Raw genomic sequence first — 20,300 nt, 5'->3', positions numbered from 1 at the left:
ATGGTAAGATTTCATTAGGAGTAATAAGAAATGTATATGCTTTCTAAGAATTCGAAAGGGCTTTGTGTGCACCCCCTGAGGAGCTGTGGACTGGACCAACGCAATTTGCCCTTTCTAGTCTGAAGAGTTCCCAGGCTCTTCTTCAGATTCTGGTCCATGTCTGGATATGTCTATAAAGCAGAGAGAGCTAAAGGGTAATGGTGAGTCTTTTGTGGTATCAATGCCCACCCCCAGTGACACACCTCCTCCAACAAGGCTATACTTGCCTATCCTTCCCAAACAGTTCCACCAACTGGCGATGAAGTGCTCAAGCATATGAGGCCGTGGGGGCCATTCCCACTCAAACACCATAGATAGTGACACTGATGCCACCTTTATTGCTGCCACAAAGATCACTCAGTTGCTCTAATAGAGCCCCAATAGTTCCTGCAACTCCTAACACCCCTGTACCCCTCTTACCTCTGGAAACCACTAATCTGTTGTCTAATCACATAATGTCATTTCAAGAAGGATATATAAATGGAATCCCACAGCATTTTGAGGCTGAATTAAAATCTAGTCTTCCCGGGGTCTGTTTTATTTCAATGAACACAATTATCTTCAGTTCCATTCATTTTCCTGTGAATATCATAATCTTGATCTTCTTTATTACTAACAAGGACTCCACTATGTGTACTTATCAAATTTTCTTTATCCGTTTATCTGATTCCATGCCTTGGCTATTGGGAATAGAGTAAGGATCAGCACGGACCTGCCAGCACCTCTGTGGTTTGCTGACATAGCATCCTCCGGGTACACTGTTCAGTAATGGCAGAGCTAGGTCATGTGGTAGTTCCGTTTTCAGCTCTTTGAGGATCCTCCCTATTGATTACAGCTCCCCATTGATTAAATTCCCACCAACAGTGTATAAGAGTTCCTCTTCCCTCACGCTTGCCAGCATTTGAGGTTGTCTTGATTATGGCTATTCTGTGGAAACTCTGTGGGTTTAATTAGCACTTCCCTGGTTACTAAGGATATTGGGCAATTTTCCAATTATTTATGGTCCATTTATATTTCTTCTTTCTGTTCCACTAATTAGCCCATTTATTGATTGGATGGTATTTTGGGTATTTGATTTTAGGGTTTCCTTATAGATCCAAATGCTATTTCCCTGTCCTTTGTACATTTGTCAGTGGTTTCTTTTCAAGTCTTTTGGCTCTCTCTTCATTCTATTGATTTTTTTTCCTTTGCTGTGAAGAAGCTTTGAAATTCCATGCATTTGTCAGTTCTGTGAGATTTGCTGCTTCTGGAGTCCTTTTGATGAAGTCCTTGCTTGTTCCTTTAAGAGTGTTCTCTGTTTTCATCTGGCTGTTTCAGAGTTTCATGTCTTACATGACCATGCCTGACCTGTTTTAAATTGGTTTTTGTCGGGGGTGAAGAGATGTGGATCTAGTCATTCCTCTAAGTGTGGGCATCTGTTTTTCTTGGCACCATTATGAATACTGTTGAACTTGAAGGAGTGCATCTATCAATATTTTCCCCTGCACTTTAGACTTTTGCCTTCCTGTCTTCCAAGGATTTTATCATATGTTCACTCTAAAAGCATTTTAGCCTTGCATTTATATTGACATCCATGCCTCATTTTACTTTTGAGGTGTGAGACTTACGTCTGGTTAATTGTTTTACCTGTGTGTACTGAGTTTCTCCACACTACTTCCTGGAGATACAATGCGTTCCTCATTGGATCATTTTGTACTTGCTGGATGTGTTAGGACCCGTTTCTGAGATGCTCTCTGGTTCATCAGACACACAGTTTCAACCCCTGTAGCTATGTGGAAAGTCTTGAAACTGCTTGTGCTCATTCTCCTGTATCAAAATCACTGTAGCTACTAGTTCTTCATCTTTCCATACAAAATGTAGAATAATGCTATCTTCATGCACAAAGAATCCTGCTCTAATTTTCGTAGGTACTGCATTGTATCTGCACATCCACTTGGTAAAAACTTGACATTTTCATTATATTGAAACTTCAAATTTATGAACACAAAGTTTGCTTAGGTCTTTGGGGGTTTTTTTTCAGCATTTGTAATATCTCATATATAAGTTCTGCATGTGTTTTGCATAATTTACACATATGTGTTTTGTTTGTGAGCCACTGTGAGTAATTATTACTGCATTTTTAATTTCACCCGTGTGTTCATTGCTAATCTATGAAAATGCAATCAACTTTTGTTTGTTTTCCTTATGTACTAGTTTTATTTAAGCCACTTGTCAGCTTTAAGAGAGGTTCTGGTTTTGATATATAAGTTAGAACCTTCTACAAAAATATCCATTAGCCTGGGATGATTTCCAATATCAAGTAAGTCTAACATCCCTGAAATAAGTCTTACTGGTTCATGATGTGAAATTTATCTTATATATTGTTAATATGTTATTGAGAATTTTTGTGTCTGCATTTCTGAGATATAGTAGCCTGTAAGGAATTTTTTTTTGAGACAGGGTTTCTCTGTGTAGTTTTGGTGCCTGTCCTGGATCTCCCTCTGTAGACCAGGCTGGCCTCAAACTCATAGAGGTCCACCTGGCTCTGCCTCCTGTATGCTGGGATTAAAGGCGTGTGCCACCGCTGCCCATTGCCTATAAGAACTTTTACTTTTACTTTTAATTTGTATTTTATTCGTTTTTTTTCTTTCTTTACTCTTTCGATGTTTGTGGAAATGGAAGTTTTCAATACTACAAATTCAATTTCCCTAACAATAGAGCTATACAAATGACTTACTATTATGTATATCATGGTGGTGTGTAGCGTTTGAGGACCTGGTCTGCTTCTTTTTTTTTTTTTTCTCTGTGTAGTTTTACACCTTTCCTGGAACTCACTCTGTAGCCCAGGCTGGCCTCAAACTCACAGATATTCACCTGCCTCTGCCTCCTGAGTGCTGGGATTAAAGGCATGCACCACCACCACCACCACCACCACCACCACCACCATCACCCAGAGTGGTCTGTTTCTTTTGAGATGTCAAACATATAGACTTGTAAATAGTGTTAGCTTATCCATGTCTGCAGGGTCTGTTTCATTCCTGACAGGAATAATTTGTATTATCTCTTCTTTATTTTAGTTTATTTAAAGCCTTACCAATTTTATTTAATTTTTCAACCCACTGGGGCATCTTACCAGAGTCTTACAGGAATATTAATCACTTTTACATCAGTGTGACAATATGGCTGAGAAAATCAGCTTACAGCAGAAACAGTTTATTTTAACGAGTGGTCTCAGAGGTTTTGGTCCACGTTACTTGGCTTTTGTTCAGAGCCTGTGGAGACAGAGCGCCATAGTGAAAAGCATGCTGTGGATCAAAGCCTTGTGGAACATGGAATCAAAGACAGGGAAACAGCTCCAGTCAGGCTCTGCCCAGCAGTTCCACCAACTGGGAGGCAAGCCTCATCACATGAGGCTTTGGGGAACATCTCCCATCTAAACCATAAGATCTGCCCCTCACTTGGCTTCTGTTGAGGTGACAAGGATTGGAACATAGGGCTGTGCCTGTTTTTTGTTTGTTTGTTTAAGCATGTAGTAGGAGAAGTTGAGCACTGTTATCTAAAATGTCCTAGCCTGCCGGGCCATCATCTCCCCATCCTTTGGCTAAGGAGAACACTTCTCATTGACTGTTTTGTTTGTCTGTCTGTTTGGAGAATACCAGGGTTAAGTGTTCTGTCTGGGCATGATATAACTTCATCTTTGACATCACACTAACTCACAAAGGTTACCTGAGCACGCCCCAGCTTTTGAGTTCTGGAATATGTCCTCTTTTGGTTTATTTTCACTTTTTAAATAATTTTTTTAAAAATAAAATCACTTCACTCTGATTAATGCACAAATGTCACACAGCTGACGTCACACAGCTTGCCCAGTGCCAAGCTCTGTATGTCTCAGGGACCTTGTCTGTAGTTAGTAGGCTGGCTGCTCTGAAGTGGTTGAGCATCGTTTCAGGTCTTACCTACAGAAAAGAAAAACTATGAAAGAGGTTAAGTTAGGAAAGTAAACAGATGTAGAGCCTCTTTCATGGCTTCTGTGTCCTTCATAGGTTCTGTTTCCTTTGTCACCCAATGTCACCCTCTCTAGGTCTCCTTTCTAAATGTCGTATCCTTGTTTACAACTATTTATGTGTATACATTACAGCTATGATGTGCACATGAGAGAAAATATGCAGTGTTATTTTCTTCCACCTGACTTAATAAACTTTCTAGATCCAACCATTTCCCTACAAATTGCACTTTTCTTTACAGATGAATACTATTCTGTGTAACATGAATCTTAAAAGGTCTTATTAATAAAATCAAACCTAGAGCCAGGTACTGGGGCGAATGCTGGAAGATCAGAGAAGCAGAACAAGCCACAGCCACCTCACCTTGCCAGTTCCTCAGCTGATCCTGTTTCCTCAGACTGGAAGCTTCTGAGTCCTCATCCAATATGATCTCAGCTGAACTGCTGCTCAAAACCTAAAAGCTTAACCAGCTCTAGTTCCTCATCCTCATGCCTTATATGTCTTTCTGCTTCCTGCCATTATTTCCTGGGATTAAAGGCGTGAGTCACAATACTTGGCTGTTTCCAGTGTGGCCTTGAACTCAGAGATCCAGGCGGATCTCTGCCTCTGGAATGCTAGGATTAAAGGTGTGTGTTACCACTGCCTAACCTCTATGTTTAATATTGTGGCTGTTCTGTTCTCTGACTCCAGATAAGTTTAATAGAGTGCACAATATTTTGGGGAACACAATACCACCAAATTCTGTTTTGTACAAATAACAGAACAGTGATAATCACAGATGTGCAAATATCTCTTTATTAGGATGCAGAGTTCTTTGGGTATATGCCCCGATATGGAACAGTTACGTCATATGGAACTCCCTATTCATTTCCATAATGGTATATTAATTTGCTCTGCCATCAGAAGTGAATAAGTGTTCCTCTGCCCTCACATTCTCTACTATATTTGTGGTCAGGTTTCTTGATGATGGCCATTCTGAGAAGGGGAGGTGGCATCTCAAAGTAGTTTTAGTTTGCATTTCCCTCATAACTAGGGATGTTGAGCACTTTCAAGCAGAGTCATTGACCATTTCTATTTCTTCCTTCAAAATTTTTCTGTTCATTTCCTTAGCCATTTCTCTGGTGTTTAATTTCTGCACTTCTCTGTAAATTCTGGAAGTTAGTCCTCTGTCTGAGGTGTGGCTGCTAAAGCTGTCTGTGTGCTCTGCTGGGTCGCTGGGTGTTCTGTTTGGTTTTGTCTGTGCAGAAACGTTACTTTCATGTGGTCCCATCTATTGATACTTGGCGCTGACCCCACTGCCTTAAAGAGTTTCCCGTGGCTTGTCATCCACTGAGGTGTTTTTGTCCTGCACAGGGACAGGGGCACAGATGGAATGCTGTACTTTATCCCCGATATCCATTACACCTTTTCATCCATTTTGAGGGTCTCACAATATTAGTTTGCAGCTTTGCTCACCCATGCAGGAGTAATGGGAAAAAAAACAGCTTTCTAATTAGTTACATAACTTAGCATCAGAAATATCCAAGCCATCAGTAATTTGGGGAATTTTCCTTTCTTCCACACCCTACTTTAGTGGGTGAAATGGGAGAAAGATAACGATATAGAGAAATCTCATGTGTTGAAAGCACTGCGGTTGCCAAAGTAAAGTGCTTGCAACTTTATTTACACAAATGTCATTTGGAAGACATGTCAGATGTTTTAATATGGAAGTCTAAAGAAAAAGAAAACCATTACATAATGACTTACTACAAGAGCAGCAGACCAGACCACACAGTCAGGCCCATTCATTCCATCTCATGGAGACCACGAAGAAAGTCCTTTAAGTCTGTTCATTGACTCCTTCAGTTGTTTGTGGATTATTTTTTAGGTCCTCTGGCAGATAAGATTGTTGCCCAGTGTTTACTAAGATAGCTTACTCTGAAATGAGGCTGGAATTGACAGTAACAAGTCAGAATAGGTATCACCACCAAGAATTATGAGTTACACAATTCTGTGTGCACTCATGCATATACACTGTATTCACACATGCTCAAGTTCACATGTGTGAGTGTGGACAGGTATGTGTCCCAGTGCACATGATGAGATCAGTGAACAGTCTCGGGCCTTGTTCCTACCCTTACGCCTCACTTACAACAGAGATGTTTCGTTGGACGACCCTGGCCCAAGTTCAACCACACGTTCTGTCTCTGCCTTCCATTTCACAGTCACAACAATGAACTACTGACAATTTTTAAAACTGTTGATACCCAGGGAAAGAGCTCAGTAGGTAAGGTGCTTGTCTTGCAAGCATGAGGTCCTGAATTCAATCCCCAGAGCCCATGAAAAATGCCAGGCATGTTGGCACACACTTATAATCCCAGTTCTGGAGAAAAAGAGAAAGGGGGATCCCTGGGGCTCACAGGACAGATGGTCTACCTTCACTGGTGAGCTCCATGCCAGGGAGAGACACTGTCTCAAATGAGATTGATGGAATTACTCAAGATGACATCCAAAGTTATCCTCTGGCTTATTCTCTCTCTCTCTCTCTCTCTCTCTCTCTCTCTCTCTCTCTCTCTCTCTCTCTCTCTCTCTCTCTCTCACACACACACACACACACACACACACACACTTAAAAAAAAACTATTGTCAGGTGTGGTGGTGCATCCTCTAATCCCAACATTTGGGAGGGAGAGGCAGGTGGATCTCTGTGAGTTTGAGACCAGCCTGGGCTATGTAGTTAATTGCAGGCCAGCCAAGGCTGTATAATTAAATAAAAAAAAATCAAGTAACAAAAATCGGTTAATATCCAGTAAAAAAAAAAAAAAAAAAAAAAAAAAAAAAAAAAGGAGTGCAAGAAGCCACTTACCTGTAGCCCTGGTAATAGGGAGACACAATAGTTCACCTTTAATGACTCATGAGTTTTAAAAAAAAAAAAAGCTAATATTTTTGAGCTGGAAAGGTGTGTGTGTGTGTGTGTGTGTGTGTGTGTGTGTGTGTGTGTGTGTGTGTGTGTTCCTGTCTGTCTGTTTGCCTTCCTGCCTGCAAGCCTGCCTGCCTGTCGGTCTCTCTGTCTGTCTGTCTTTCAATCTATGCAATTCTTAATATATGACAATTTCCATACCAAGGCATCCTTTGAGGGCTTGGGTTGGTTTGTTTGTTTGACAGTTTCAGTAATACATCATTCTCCTGGCAAGATTGAACAGGTGCTTCCTATCGCAAGTGGGGTAGCCTGCAGTTAAGGCACCATTTGCTGTTAAGGCACCCCACAGGGTTCAAATTCACAATTTTGTTTAAATACTCTGGACTCTAGCCAAATGAACTGACCAACCCAGAGAGAGTGGCGGGACACTTACACATTCCAAAAGAGCACTGATGTGTAAGACTTCGGGGTCACTTAATTCACTGACACAATCGTAATGGATCAGAGTCACCGAATGGAAATGGAGTCCCTCTGTGTACAATTAGATCTTGTTCTTGTGGAAGCATCAGCTCATCACTGGAGAAGGTGGTTCTTTCCGACAGCAATGAGGTCTGTGCTCAAAATCCTGCACAACTTCCTGCAGGAACAGATTCTGTATTCAGATCAAATGTGTAAGGTTGGGAAGATATGTGATGTTGTTTTAACGTCACATTTGATGCCCTTCCTCAGTAGAGCAGAGTGAAGTCTTCTGCATGGCACAACTCCACGGGCTGCCATTACACTCTACAAGAATGGGCACCCCTGGCATCCTGCACCACCAGATGCATCTCATGCAATCTCTCAGAAACTACCCTCCTTAAAATTATCCACTAGCCTTTAGAGATGAGTCATACAAGGATCGAGGCTTCCAATATTTATCATGATTTTAAAAGTTAATCTTAGAGCATGCGTAAAGAAGAACTTGATAGAGTGGCAGTCCCTGTATGTTGTGTGTTACATAGACACATAATACATCCTGGGTAGTGTATGTTGATATTTAATGGGCCTGATATTAGAGAGCACAGAGGCCTCTCTTTTTACAGATTCCAAAATAGTTGACAAATAGTTGACATATGAATCGACTTCAGCCAAAGGAATTCACTGTCAGCTGAAGAAAGATCTGATGTTTGTACATGAGAACAAGACTCACACTTCCAGTAATAGTAGCTACTAACCACCAACATATTTCTGAAAAGAGAAAGTGTTTATTTTAACAACAAAGAGAGAAGTTAAGAAAAATATTTTGTTTACTTCCAGGAGCATTGCGTTTTAAACAGAAAACAAAACAAAACCATATACCTCTAGCAAGCCTTGAAAAATTTGCTCAAACCGCAGATTTATTTCATCTTTTCAGCTTTGCTTAGTTTGGGATGAGGATGTGTTTCTCCCTTGAAAGTCCAGGAAGCTGATTACACCTCTCCCCCTAGGATTGTGTAATGCCTCTAAATAGTTCTCCTGAAGTCTGTTTCCCATCATCGCTGTGAATTTCACAATGTGTTTCCAAATGTGCTTTTAGATATTTTTATCCCAAGCGCTATTCTCCAATATTGTAAACCATTGTATTCAAGGAGGCTTGGCAAATACTAATGTAGGGTTAGTTTCTTCTCTAGTTATATTATTTTTTTATATCAAATATCAAATCTGCATTCAAAATCTGACTGCCCTTTGTGAAGACTTCTTCAAATTGCTATTTCCTATTCTATTTATGGAATCTTCACATATTACTTTTGGAAAGACCTTAGACATCATTAGCTGTAACTTCCTAACGTTACAGAAATAGAAAAAGAAAAATCATATTCCAGCACCCCGTAGCTTGTGAATGGAGAAGGCGAGATTGTGAGTCGATTGTCTTGCTTCCAAGTCTAACATCTTTTCATTTCAGCCCATTGTTGCCCTTCATATTTTAGTGTGGTCTCCACCTAGGCCCACCCTCTGGCAGATGCTGTTTTCTCTTGCCCTCCTCTGATTGGATGACTACTGATGGAGTCAGTGGGATAGACAGCTGTGGGATCCAGTGAATTGGAGAAGTCTGTGAACTTACCAAAGTGTGCTGCCCACTTGAAGAAAGAGACAACTACGTTGTCACACATGCTGGAAGCAGAGTGCAGGGGATGGTGATGTGTTGTGGGACTCAGAAGAGAAGGGGCATAATTGTCAAAAGAGCTGGGGAGACTTTGAAGAATAAGTGAGAGTCTTAGAGGATGCAGGAAGTTCGCTTAGAGGAAGGGAAACATGCAAAGACAAGCTAAGTGGAGAACAAGAAAGGGAAAGAAATGGTGTTGGGGGGCGGGAATTTACCAAGTACTGAAGTATCTGTTGATTACAACACACTCATGAGATGAGAAGAACACCCCCCAACACGCATGGTTGGGAAATAATGAGCTGGGGAGCTGATTCAAAATTTACTGAGTGGTGGATGGAGAAATGGCTCCCTCATGAAAAGTACTGGCTGCTCTTCCAGAGGATCTGGGTTTGATTCCCAGAATCTAAATGTCAGCTCACTGCTGTGGATATCACTCTATATAAATAAAACACTGATGGCCAGTGACCAGGCAGGAACTGGAGTGACAGATAGCTGTGAGCTGGAACCTGGAGAGAAGCGATCTGTCACTCCAGTTCTGGGGTATCCAATGCCCTGTTCTAGACTCCAGGAGCACCAGGCATACACACAGTGTGCATACGTGCATAAGCAAAACACCTACATATAAAAATAAAATAAATTTTAAGATATTTAGAAAACATTAATTAATATTTGACTCCTTTATTTGAAGGAGAGAGGGGGGAGGGAGGGAGGGAGGGAGGGAGGGAGGGAGGGAGGGAGGGAGGGAGGGAGGGAGGGAGGGAGAGAATATTTGTGTAGATACTCGTGTATACGTGAAGTGTATATATAGTGCCAATGGAGGCCAGAGGTTGGTGTCTGGTGCCCTTTTACTGTTTGCTCTCAACTTTTATTTTTCTTTGAACTTGGAGCTCCCTGATTCAGCTAGCCTGGCTGACCAGCAAACTCCAGTGACCCGCCTGTCTCCACACACCCCAGCACGGGGATTACAGATGTGTACTTCCGTGTCTGGATATTTTGTACACAGATGATTAACAGTGTGAACTCTGGTCCTCAGCCTCACACAGGAAGCTCTTTACTGAGGCCCCATCTCCCCGGCTTGGGAACTATCAGTCCATGGCTACTGTCTAATTGGTTGGATGTGTCTTAAGAACTTAACAAAGCCTTTCTCTGTGTACATTTGCATTGTCATCAATGCTGTACAATAATCAATAGTGCCTAGTGTACATTCTTGGTTATATTTAGTTGGAACACCTTTAGAAATGAACTCATTAAAAAGAACATGCCCTGTAATACTAATAGTGAATTCCCTCATTACAAGTTGTTCGTGGCTCAGGAGAAAGCCCTTTCCTCACACACCTGTCCACAGGAGGTGCTAACATCATTTGAGATGTTGCCAAGTTAAAAGGTAGCCATTCATTTTCACTTCATTCTCAGCAATAAACCATTTGCCCTGTGACTGTCGGCCACACACATTTCTTCCTCAGGAAAAGCTTACTTCTTCATCACTTGATTGGCACACTCATCTCTGTCTTGTGTTTTTACGAGTTCCACCCCCATTCTCCTATCTCCTCCCTTCTCCCCGTCTCTACAGAGACTTGTTATGTAGCCCAGGGTAGCCGCAAACTCGCAATCTTTCTATCTCAGCCTCCTCAGTACCAGGATTGAAGGTGTATGTCACAGCACCAGGCTGTTCTTCACATGGTTTTATTTCTCCTTGAGATGGTAATTTGTTTCCTTCACCAGGACGTTCTAAAGCTTTTTTACATATGTTTTAACAGCATGCTATTTTCAAACTGTAAGTCTGACATATTTCAGGTTTCTATCTTATCCACAGGGTTAAATTAACTGCCTGTTTGTGATAACCGATCTGTTTGGCTTTGCCTCTGCCTCCTTCATTTGTGGACTTTGGTATTTCAGTCTTCCTTGTTATTTCTTCTCTCTTTTTTGGTTCCCATTTGGTTCAGATTTCTTTGTATTTTTCTCTCTGCTGGCTTGGAAGTCATACATTCTTTCCCCATTCATAGTTACATAAGTATTTTTATGAACAAATTGGATCCTGCCTATTCTTTCCATTTTATCATTGGTATATATGGAATGGATTGCTTTCTTCCTCTTATCTACCTGTTTCTCTCATCTCTTAAATCTTTCTTCTTTATATTATGCAGAATTATTTTCTCTCTTATGTATTTTCTTGAGACAAGGGAGTTTTACTTGATATTTGTTTCAATTTTCACAATTATTTTAGTGTGATACTAGAATGTTACTACATGTTCCAAAAGTAGTTTCTCATTCTCAAACAGTTTAGTTAACACTATTTTCCACAATTTTGTGTTCTTGATTTTAATTTCCTTCTTAGCCAATGAAATACATCTTTTTTTTTTTCTAAAGTCACGCATATCACCCATGCACATGCCCAGTGACTTCCTTCATTCTTGCCCGGTGTTATGACTATTTGGATTCATAATATCCTTTTACATAACTATCTTCCTTGTACACAGCTATCTACCTTAATCCACGCTGGCATTTGTTTTTGCACTGGAGAATTGAACCTGCTTGATTCTCATCACTGTCTTCTTGATTTTTCTCATAAACTTGTGGTATGTTTCCTTCCTGGTGGGTGTGACTGTTGTTAATTTCGGTTGGATACTGCTGTGTACCTTCTAGGCTCAGCCTTGGTATCGTAACAATGGCTACGGCTGTGCCTGCTCAGCTCTGCTGTCCTGCATTTCTGTTGCCTGTCAGTTATCCCCAGTGGCAAGGTTCATTCTGCAGTTGTAATTTACTGCTCCTGTGTATGACCGACTTGATCTCCATCTTGCTCTCCTGCCAACGCTGACTTCCCTGCAAAGGAGACCTTGTTGTCTTGCACTAGCCTGAGGTTGCTGATCGTCAGCGTTGGGGTGAAGATACGTCTGGTATAATGTGTAATTCACCAGCACTTCACTACTCACGAACAAAATGCTGTGAAGTAACAGTCCCTTCCCTTATGCCCAACTGTTTTTCATAGGCCAAGAGCAGTATTAGTATTTTTCAATGTCTCCCTCATTTTTAAAGTTTTAAATGGATTCAGGGTTAGAATTTTCTAGCACGTACCATAGGAGTTTGATGGTCTTTTTTTTATGAGATGAATTTTAGAGCCATGGCTGTTTTCCTAATAGCTGCATTGTATTATGATTCTTACTTTTGATGTGATTACTTCATGCTTTGGGCTTGGAAATACATGCTCCTTGGTTGTGGTTTTTCTCAATAATCAAACCCACCTCGTGGCTGTGCTTCATTTAATTGCTCAGCTGAGTGCCGCCAAGTCCCCTTTGTTATTGAATGTCTTATTCTTGAGCTGTTTCACAGATGGGCAGCCCCAAAGGGCTGAAGCTACAAATTCAAAGTCACACACTGTCAGTACAGAGGGGTGACTGAAGCAAGGTCAATTAGATTCTGCTTTTCATCTTCTCTCCCTGGGAGCCTGAAGAAGCGGGATCTTTCACTACTTTTTCTTCAAAAGACCTTTTCCCATCAGTTGCGGTTTTCCTGTAGCCCTTCACTTTCTCCTCACCCCTTGTCAAGTGATTCTGACAGAAATGATGGAGTGCTTTTGCACATCCGCACTGAGGGGGCGTGGGGACTTTGGGGTGGAGGTGGAGTGGCCGCACAGAACAGGGGAGATGAAATACAGATTTCCTGTGTGCTATGATTTGCGTAATCTATTGAGTGTCATTGATTCCTTGGAGTCCCTTAACATACACTACTATATTGAGTTTTTTCAAAACTCAACTCAGGCATGGCGTAATGTCATATTTTAATGACAGAAACTAGTTGTAGGCCAGAAAGGCTTTCATACCTGCACATAACAAACAAAATATGTCAGCCTTTGGGGGGGTTGTAGCTGCTTTTGGAGCTGAAGAGATGGTTCAGTGGTTAAGAGCATTAGCTATTCTTCCAAAGGACCCAAGTTTGACTCCCAGCACCCACATGGCAACTGACAGCTATCTATAACTCTGGATCCAGAGGATCTGATGCCCTCTTCTGGCCTCTGTGGATACTGCATACACATGGTGCACATATAAAACTACAGGCAATACACACACATAAAACAAAAATACAATAAATCTTTTTTAAAAGTTTCTTTTCTGCTTGAATTATATAATAATTATTTCTATGTAGAATGATAATCTCTACCCCATTATTTTCAACATTTTTCTAAGTTTCTATGGACATTACACATAAATGAATGTCTCTGGCTGCTTGTCTGCCCACAGCTTGCCCATCGGGGACATATAAGCCTGAAGCTTCTCCAGGAGGAATCAGCACATGCATCCCATGTCCCGATGAAAACCACACCTCTCCACCCGGAAGCACATCCCCTGAAGACTGTGTGTGCAGGGAGGGGTACCGCACATTTGGTCAGACCTGTCAGGGTAAGCCACCCACTGCCAACAAACAGGAAATAGAAAGCTGACCTTGAGCTCTGTGATGCAGAGAGCGGTGGATGCACCAGACTCATTTAGGATAGTCTCCAACATCCCTGTCTTTGGTCACATTGCAGTGAGGGTGGGGGCCGGTCGTTTGCTTGTGTTACATAGCATTTATCAGCACTCACATAGGCATCCTGCTCCGGAGAAAGGATCCGAGATCGTAGGAGAAATGTGATTGCAGAAAGCATGGATTAGTACTTAGAAATGAAGAATGCTACAACTTCAGCAATGAATTTGAACAATAAATAAGCTTGTCTTGGCCCTGGTAGTGCTCAAATTCATTTTTTTAAAATAAGTTTGTTTCATAAATATTTTTCCATCATGTCAAAAGTAGAAAATAATAACATAGTATATAAAGCATGATAAAAGCTGTATCTTTTTCCCGAGTACTGGGATTAAAGATGTGTGCTACTACACTTGGCTTTTTATTTCTTTATTATTTATTCGACCTTAATTAAGAGAGAAAATTTCTAATGATCTATGAAAGTCAAGAACTAGGGACATAGTTTGGTGGTAGAGCATATGCTTAGCACACATGAGGTCCTGGGGTGCAGCACCAAAGCAGTGAGGTTGGGGGGGAAGCCTAGGAAAGCTTACATTTATCTATACCAGCAACAAAATAAAGCCCTTTGAAGTTTGAAGTGTTCCGCCTATGTTACATTTTAATTGATAATAAATACCCACGGGGAGTCATATGTAGGGGTTCTTCTTCCAAACACACAGAAATCAGATGGGTCAAATGGGAGCACTGTGGGGAATTAAGATCTGTAAATACAGATGTATATATGGAGACAGACAGACAGACCAGTAGACACATGGCATGCCTTGTTAAATAAACTGAAACAATACAGTCCCATGGACAAAATCTGACTGTGCTCTTTGCTTTTCTCTCTGTTAGTTGTCCACTGCCCTGCCCTGAAGCCTCCTGAAAATGGGTTTTTTATACAAAACACTTGCAGAAACCACTTCAATGCAGCCTGTGGGGTCCGATGTCGCCCTGGATTTGACCTCGTGGGAAGCAGCATTCATTTGTGTCAGCCCAATGGTTTGTGGTCTGGGACAGAGAGCTTCTGCAGAGGTATGCAGTCTGGCCAGGTCATGTCGTTTTTTGGTTGTCTTGCCCGACTTTCACAGAGTCTCTAATGAGCCGGTCAGTTATTTGCTCATATGCCTAAGAAAGTGAAAATTGGAGGAAGGTTGAGAACTGCTAAGTTTGCCTGACCTCATCATTGCAAACTATGCCATTCATATTCCTCTGATAAACAAACAAAGAAAAGGTCTCTCTAGAGTAGTGGTTCTCAACCCTCCTAATGCCATGACTCCTTAATACAGTTCCTCATGTTGTGGTAACCCCCCAAAACATAAAATTATTTTCATTGCTACTTCATGACTATAACTCTGCTACTGTTATGAATTGTAATATAAATGTAAATATCTGATATGCAGGATATCTGATTTGTGACTCCAAAGGGGTCGTGACCCACAGGTTGAGAACTGCTGGTCTAGAGGTAAACAGGCAGGTTACTCCAACTTCAATAGTCAAGGTGAGGTAACAAGAACATCAGGACCAGTGACAACTTTGGGGATCATCAGAGTGAGGGCTAAATTCCTACCACAAGACAGGGTTTGAGTCATGCCATAATCCTTCAGTGGGAGCACCTCAACTCAAATGTCTCCAGCTCTAGAAAGTGGAGAATTTATTATGGTGAGATTCCAAGGAGCCAAGTCAAGCTGGTGAGAAAGAGAATAGGAACAACAGTCGGGGTCATGGCTTCCATACCAAGACAGAGCAGTGTGTCAGATCCCCCCATTTGGCCATCTCCATTACCTGAGTTCCTAGTTCTTACGACTGCATAGCCCTGACCTCCGGAGGCTTCACAAGGCAAGCAGGAGGAGGTTTTCCAAGGAAAGAGAAGAGCAAATCAAGAACTTGGGGACCTCCCTCCAACTGCCTGGCCCCCAAAGCTACTCTGTCTAGAGTTCTAGAGTTGGGACATAGGTATATGTAAAAAGTAGTAATTGGATTTTCTGGAGTTCGGACTTATGTGGACATCTTGGTGTGTTGATTTGTTACTGTAACTGGCAGCCTTCTCTATCCATTGTCAGGACTTAACTTCAAGACTTCATCATTTCACCCAGATCACTGGGTAAAGGGTGCTGCCTCCAGCGAACCTCAGTGCTTCTATGCCCATAGGGAATGCTCACTGACTTGCATTCCAAGAGCATTTGAACGTTCCACAGACATCCATTGTCTGTTTATTAGCCACTAAAACTGAACCCAGTAGTAAATAAGAAATGAGGCCAATCCGGTCTTTATCATGTAGCTTGCCAGAAGTCAAGGACAAACTGTGGCCAGCGTGATGAACAAAAATGGCCGACAAGGAAGCGTGAAAAGTTGAACAGTGCAGCCTCCAAGGCAACGGCAGCAATCAAGGAAGACTAGGATCCCAAAGAATTGAGGGGAACTCTAAGAGCAATGAGAATCCTTAGAGCAAGGAGCGGGGAATCACAGCTATCTGCACCATAAACACATACTTCAAAGCCAAATGAATTAACTGGAAAATGTAACCTGGGAAAGCCCCTTGAAAGTAGAGGATGATTTCGAAGATAACAGAATTCTGAAGAACATGAATTGACAGGAGAGCAGACACTAGACGTGTCCCTCTCTTGTTAGGAATTCAGAGAGTGGCCGGAGTTGTGGAGTAATGGTAACAGAAGGTCAAAGAATTTAACCCCACGGTGAAATCTTGAAAATAAATATGCACAACCAAAGCCTTTAAATCTAGTTTACCATCAGTTAGTGAATGCCAGAAGAAAATATTAAAAACAGATTGATGTCTGGAAATAATCTTAGTGACATTTCTGAACACCCCAGAAAAACACAGAACAGCATCGGCTTTCTAGTTACAAATAGCCCTACCTCCAAGAGGCTCCGACTAGCCTGAGGCTGTTTACTGGGCATTCAAAATGTCTAAAGAATTTATTTCTAGGATCTGCAAGAAAAAACTTAGACTATTGACTTCCAGTCTCAAGCCACTGTTGAGGTGTAAAGGCAAAGGATGGATGCTTTCTGTCAAGCAGTAAAACCCACACAAATCCTTACTAACATAATTGTTCTGACTACATCCGAAACATTTTCCTTGAAATCACCAAATGAGGCCACCTGTTCTGTGTGCAATGTCTATTCATTCCTCCAAATAGTGGACAGCGAAGAAGACGGACATTTTAACTTTTCTACGCCTGACTTTTCAAAGGAGAAAAGTGGAGTGGACAGTCCACTGTCCCTTCAGAGAAAGGTCTTGGCTTTGCCTCCCTGCCTTCCATAATCTACACCCAAACTTTCTGTCCTGCACTGAACAGCTGTAAATGTCCACAGCACCTCCCTGGAAGCTGTCCGTTTGCAAGCCTTGTGTTATGCCTTTGATCTTCATCTGCATAAGCCCTCATCTCCTGCCAAGCTCTTCAGTCCGAGAGGCCTGGGCCTGGACTGTTTGCTGCAGTCTTCCATCCAGCCCTGATGCTGTGACAGGGTCACTCAGGGAAGCATGTGTGCTGTTGGGTTAGGAACTTGTTCTGGAGGTCAAACCCTACACAATTTTGGAAGGAAACTGAAAATAGAAAGCCCAGAAGAGCGTCAGAGAGTCCCTCATGAGTCAATCTAGGCTCGTAGAGCTTTCAAAGTGGAAACCACCAGACACACTCCGACACATTCTGGGGAGTCTGAGAGCCTTGTCCTCTGTGCAGCTATGCCCCTGTGGCTCTAGAGCTGGAAGTGAACGTGGGCCACCATTGGTCACCAGGGTTATCAGTGAGGATGTGGAGGCGAGTAGGGACACATAGGAAGGCACTGGGTCTCCCCGCATTTGTCCATCACTGAACCCGACTGCAGTGACCCCTGCCACACTTCTGCCTCCCAAAGCAAGTGCAGGCTTCTCTTCTGAGCAAGCCTGACTTGAGACCACCATGGGGATTCTGGCCAACATATTTCTTCGTTGACCAACCTGTTGCAATACAGGCTACCACAGCCATCCACATTGTTGATTAGCTGCTTGACTGTTAATACAGCACTGTTAATATAGACTTAATATAGAATTTTTTTCCTCCCCAGTGTCCTGAGTTATAACTCTGGCAAATGAAATTTCAATTTGACAGAGATGCATATTGATAAGCATACATTGTACGATAAACATATAAGCAGAGACCTGAATGGATCTCCTTTATGTGCTTCAGTTGCTATTCTAATATAGGCATAATAACATTAATTACAAGAGGGAAGACTTGACAAGACTATGGATTGTATGAGGCTTTTTTGGGGGGGGCACCAATCACCTCCCAATTCATGACATGGAGACTTAATATTAGTTATGAATGCTTATCTTATTCTCGTTTCTTGCTAGCTCTTATAATTTCACGTTTCTCTTTATCTACATTTTGCCTTGGGGCTTTTAACCTTTTCTCTCTGTATGTCCTACTTTTTCTGCTTCTTCCATGTCTGGCTGCCTGGTGGCTGCCTGTCTATCTAGAACAAGGGAAAGCGCCCTCTTTTTCTCCCTCATTTTCACCTCCTATTTCTCTCTCTAGCCTAGTTTCCTCCTTCTACTTATCTCTCTGCCTGGCAGTCCCACACATCCCTCTCCTCGATAGCTATTGGCTGTCCAGGTTTATTAGACCAATCAGATGCCTTGGGCAAGCAAGATAAAACAAATACAACACATCTTTACATAATTAAATAAATGCAGCACAAACAATTGTGATACATCCTTACATCATTAACAAAGGCAGCAGAAACAAACATAACTTACCTTTACATAGTTAAAGTAAATATTCTGAGTCTTTGCCCAGCAAAATAATATTCCACAACAATGGAATTGTCCTAAAATCCCACAGCTTCACCACCAAAGCCACTACCTAGCTCACCTTTAAATAGAGTTATCCTGAATGAAGACCAGGTCCTTTCTTTCCCATATTATCAATGCCTTCTGGATTTACTTGATATCCAGTACAACAAAACATATACTTTGTCATCAACTCTAAAATGTATTTTTTCTTATTTTTGTGTCTGTAAAACTGGACTGCACCTTAGAACCAGCAGCAGTAAACAGCTTCATGGGCACGAGTGTGGCTTTAGTAGTGGCTCATAAACAATGGTGTATATGGGACTCTGAGATGCTTCCATTGGGCAAGGCTGGCTTCCATTCCTGGGGGGTAGGACGGTGAAGTAGTTTACAGGTATAGCTTAAATGACAGAGAATACTTTTAATTATATCATAGTTTTAGTAAAAATCTAAGACTGAGTCAGGAAAGAATGACTAGTGGAAATTAGATCCTAGGTTCCTTGTATTTTACATGTTTTATGCTACACTGTCAATATTATGTCATGTTGAATGATGATTGACAGGCTTCAGTCTTGTTTCTCTTAGTGGAGCACTTATTCCCCTTCATAAAGCTACACTGTCAATATTATGTCATGTTGAATGATGATTGACAGGCTTCAGTCTTGTTTCTCTTAGTGGAGCACTTATTCCCCTTCATAAAGCACTTACAGCCATTTCTAATTTTCTTTGAATTATGTGCTTCATTCTAAACCACTAAGGGAGTCTTGAGTGATGCCTCAATAACAACTAACTAAAACCCAGCAGCACAGTAAATGAACTCCTGGGATACTAGTGTTTCTCCTGAGAAACGGTTTCAACAGCAAGGTGCCTGCATTGAACATCAGATTTGCTCTATTTCCAGTAATAGACAGAATCACAATTTGGAGATTGACAAGAAACATATATCTGAAAAAAATCCAATTCATATTTAAGATGAAATCCACAGCCCATTTGTAGGTCTGTCATCATCTATATATAGATTGTTCTCTTTTGCAGGACTGGGTTCCTGCCTATATTTTTCAGTTTTACTCATTTTTTTCTAAATTATTAGCTGTTGCATAATCTATCAATAACAATTTTATACATTATGGAGTAGAATAATTTAATACATTTATACAATGTGACATGGTCAAATTAGGGTAAGTTGCAGTTTTCTTCATCAACCATATTTGGAATTCTTTGAGACAAATATAAGTTGAGAAACAAAATAATTGTAAGTTTAATCTGTAATTAAATGTGTACCTATGAAGAATGGTAGTCAATACTCACTCTTGAATGAAGTGCGTAAAATGTTTAAGAAATGACTGTGTTTGCTTTGTTTTCCCTGTGGAGCAATGAATGTTTATTAAAGCCAACATCTGAGAAGCAATACAGTTTGCATCTGCGACACCAACTCTAATGTGCTATGAGTACCCTTGAGAGATGTTACAGATCCACTTCATCTTAGCTCTGGAAAGCTCTGATTTGTTTTTTGAGTTTTTTTTTAAGCTGAAGCTAAAAGTAATTGTCTGATATTATTTTCCATTTTATATATCTAAATCATAGGAATTTATCTCACTTACCTTTTAAGACAACCCAGCAGTCGACATGACATTGTGCGTGATGGACACATTCAATAACAGTCGTATGTGGCAGGCAGAATATTTTGATAAGTATTTTATTAATAGTTGACTTCAGCCCCAATTGTCCCACAGATAGCAGAGGACATGGTTTCATATTTATCCTCTCATTTAATTCTTGAATTTCCTCTATGGAGTAATAAATCTGAAATTTATATTTAATTCACTTAATATTTATGCTCTGCCAACTGATGTAATTTGAATGAGTTCCCACAGAATCAAGTCTGCCAGTAACTTCAGTAGAATGCTCGCTTGAGTATTTTCCATGAGCTTTCCTTCCTATTCTTTTAAAGTTTTCAAAGTAAACAAATAC

General features: G+C 41.1%; 1 protein-coding gene across 1 annotated transcript in view; it reads left to right on the top strand.

Moving 5' to 3' along the window:
* The window catches only part of Svep1 (sushi, von Willebrand factor type A, EGF and pentraxin domain containing 1), a 179,470-nt gene that overhangs the window by 47,135 nt on the left and 112,035 nt on the right, over positions 1-20,300 (top strand). The window contains exons 4-5 of the mRNA XM_006985289.4: positions 13,279-13,437; positions 14,393-14,572. Coding sequence (XP_006985351.1) covers positions 13,279-13,437; positions 14,393-14,572 — 339 coding nt within the window. The remainder of the gene's footprint in view (positions 1-13,278; positions 13,438-14,392; positions 14,573-20,300) is intronic.

This window comes from Peromyscus maniculatus, chromosome 2 (assembly GCF_049852395.1).
Source record: "Peromyscus maniculatus bairdii isolate BWxNUB_F1_BW_parent chromosome 2, HU_Pman_BW_mat_3.1, whole genome shotgun sequence".
NCBI lineage: Eukaryota > Metazoa > Chordata > Mammalia > Rodentia > Cricetidae > Peromyscus > Peromyscus maniculatus.
This window is presented reverse-complemented; position numbering and strand designations above follow the sequence as displayed.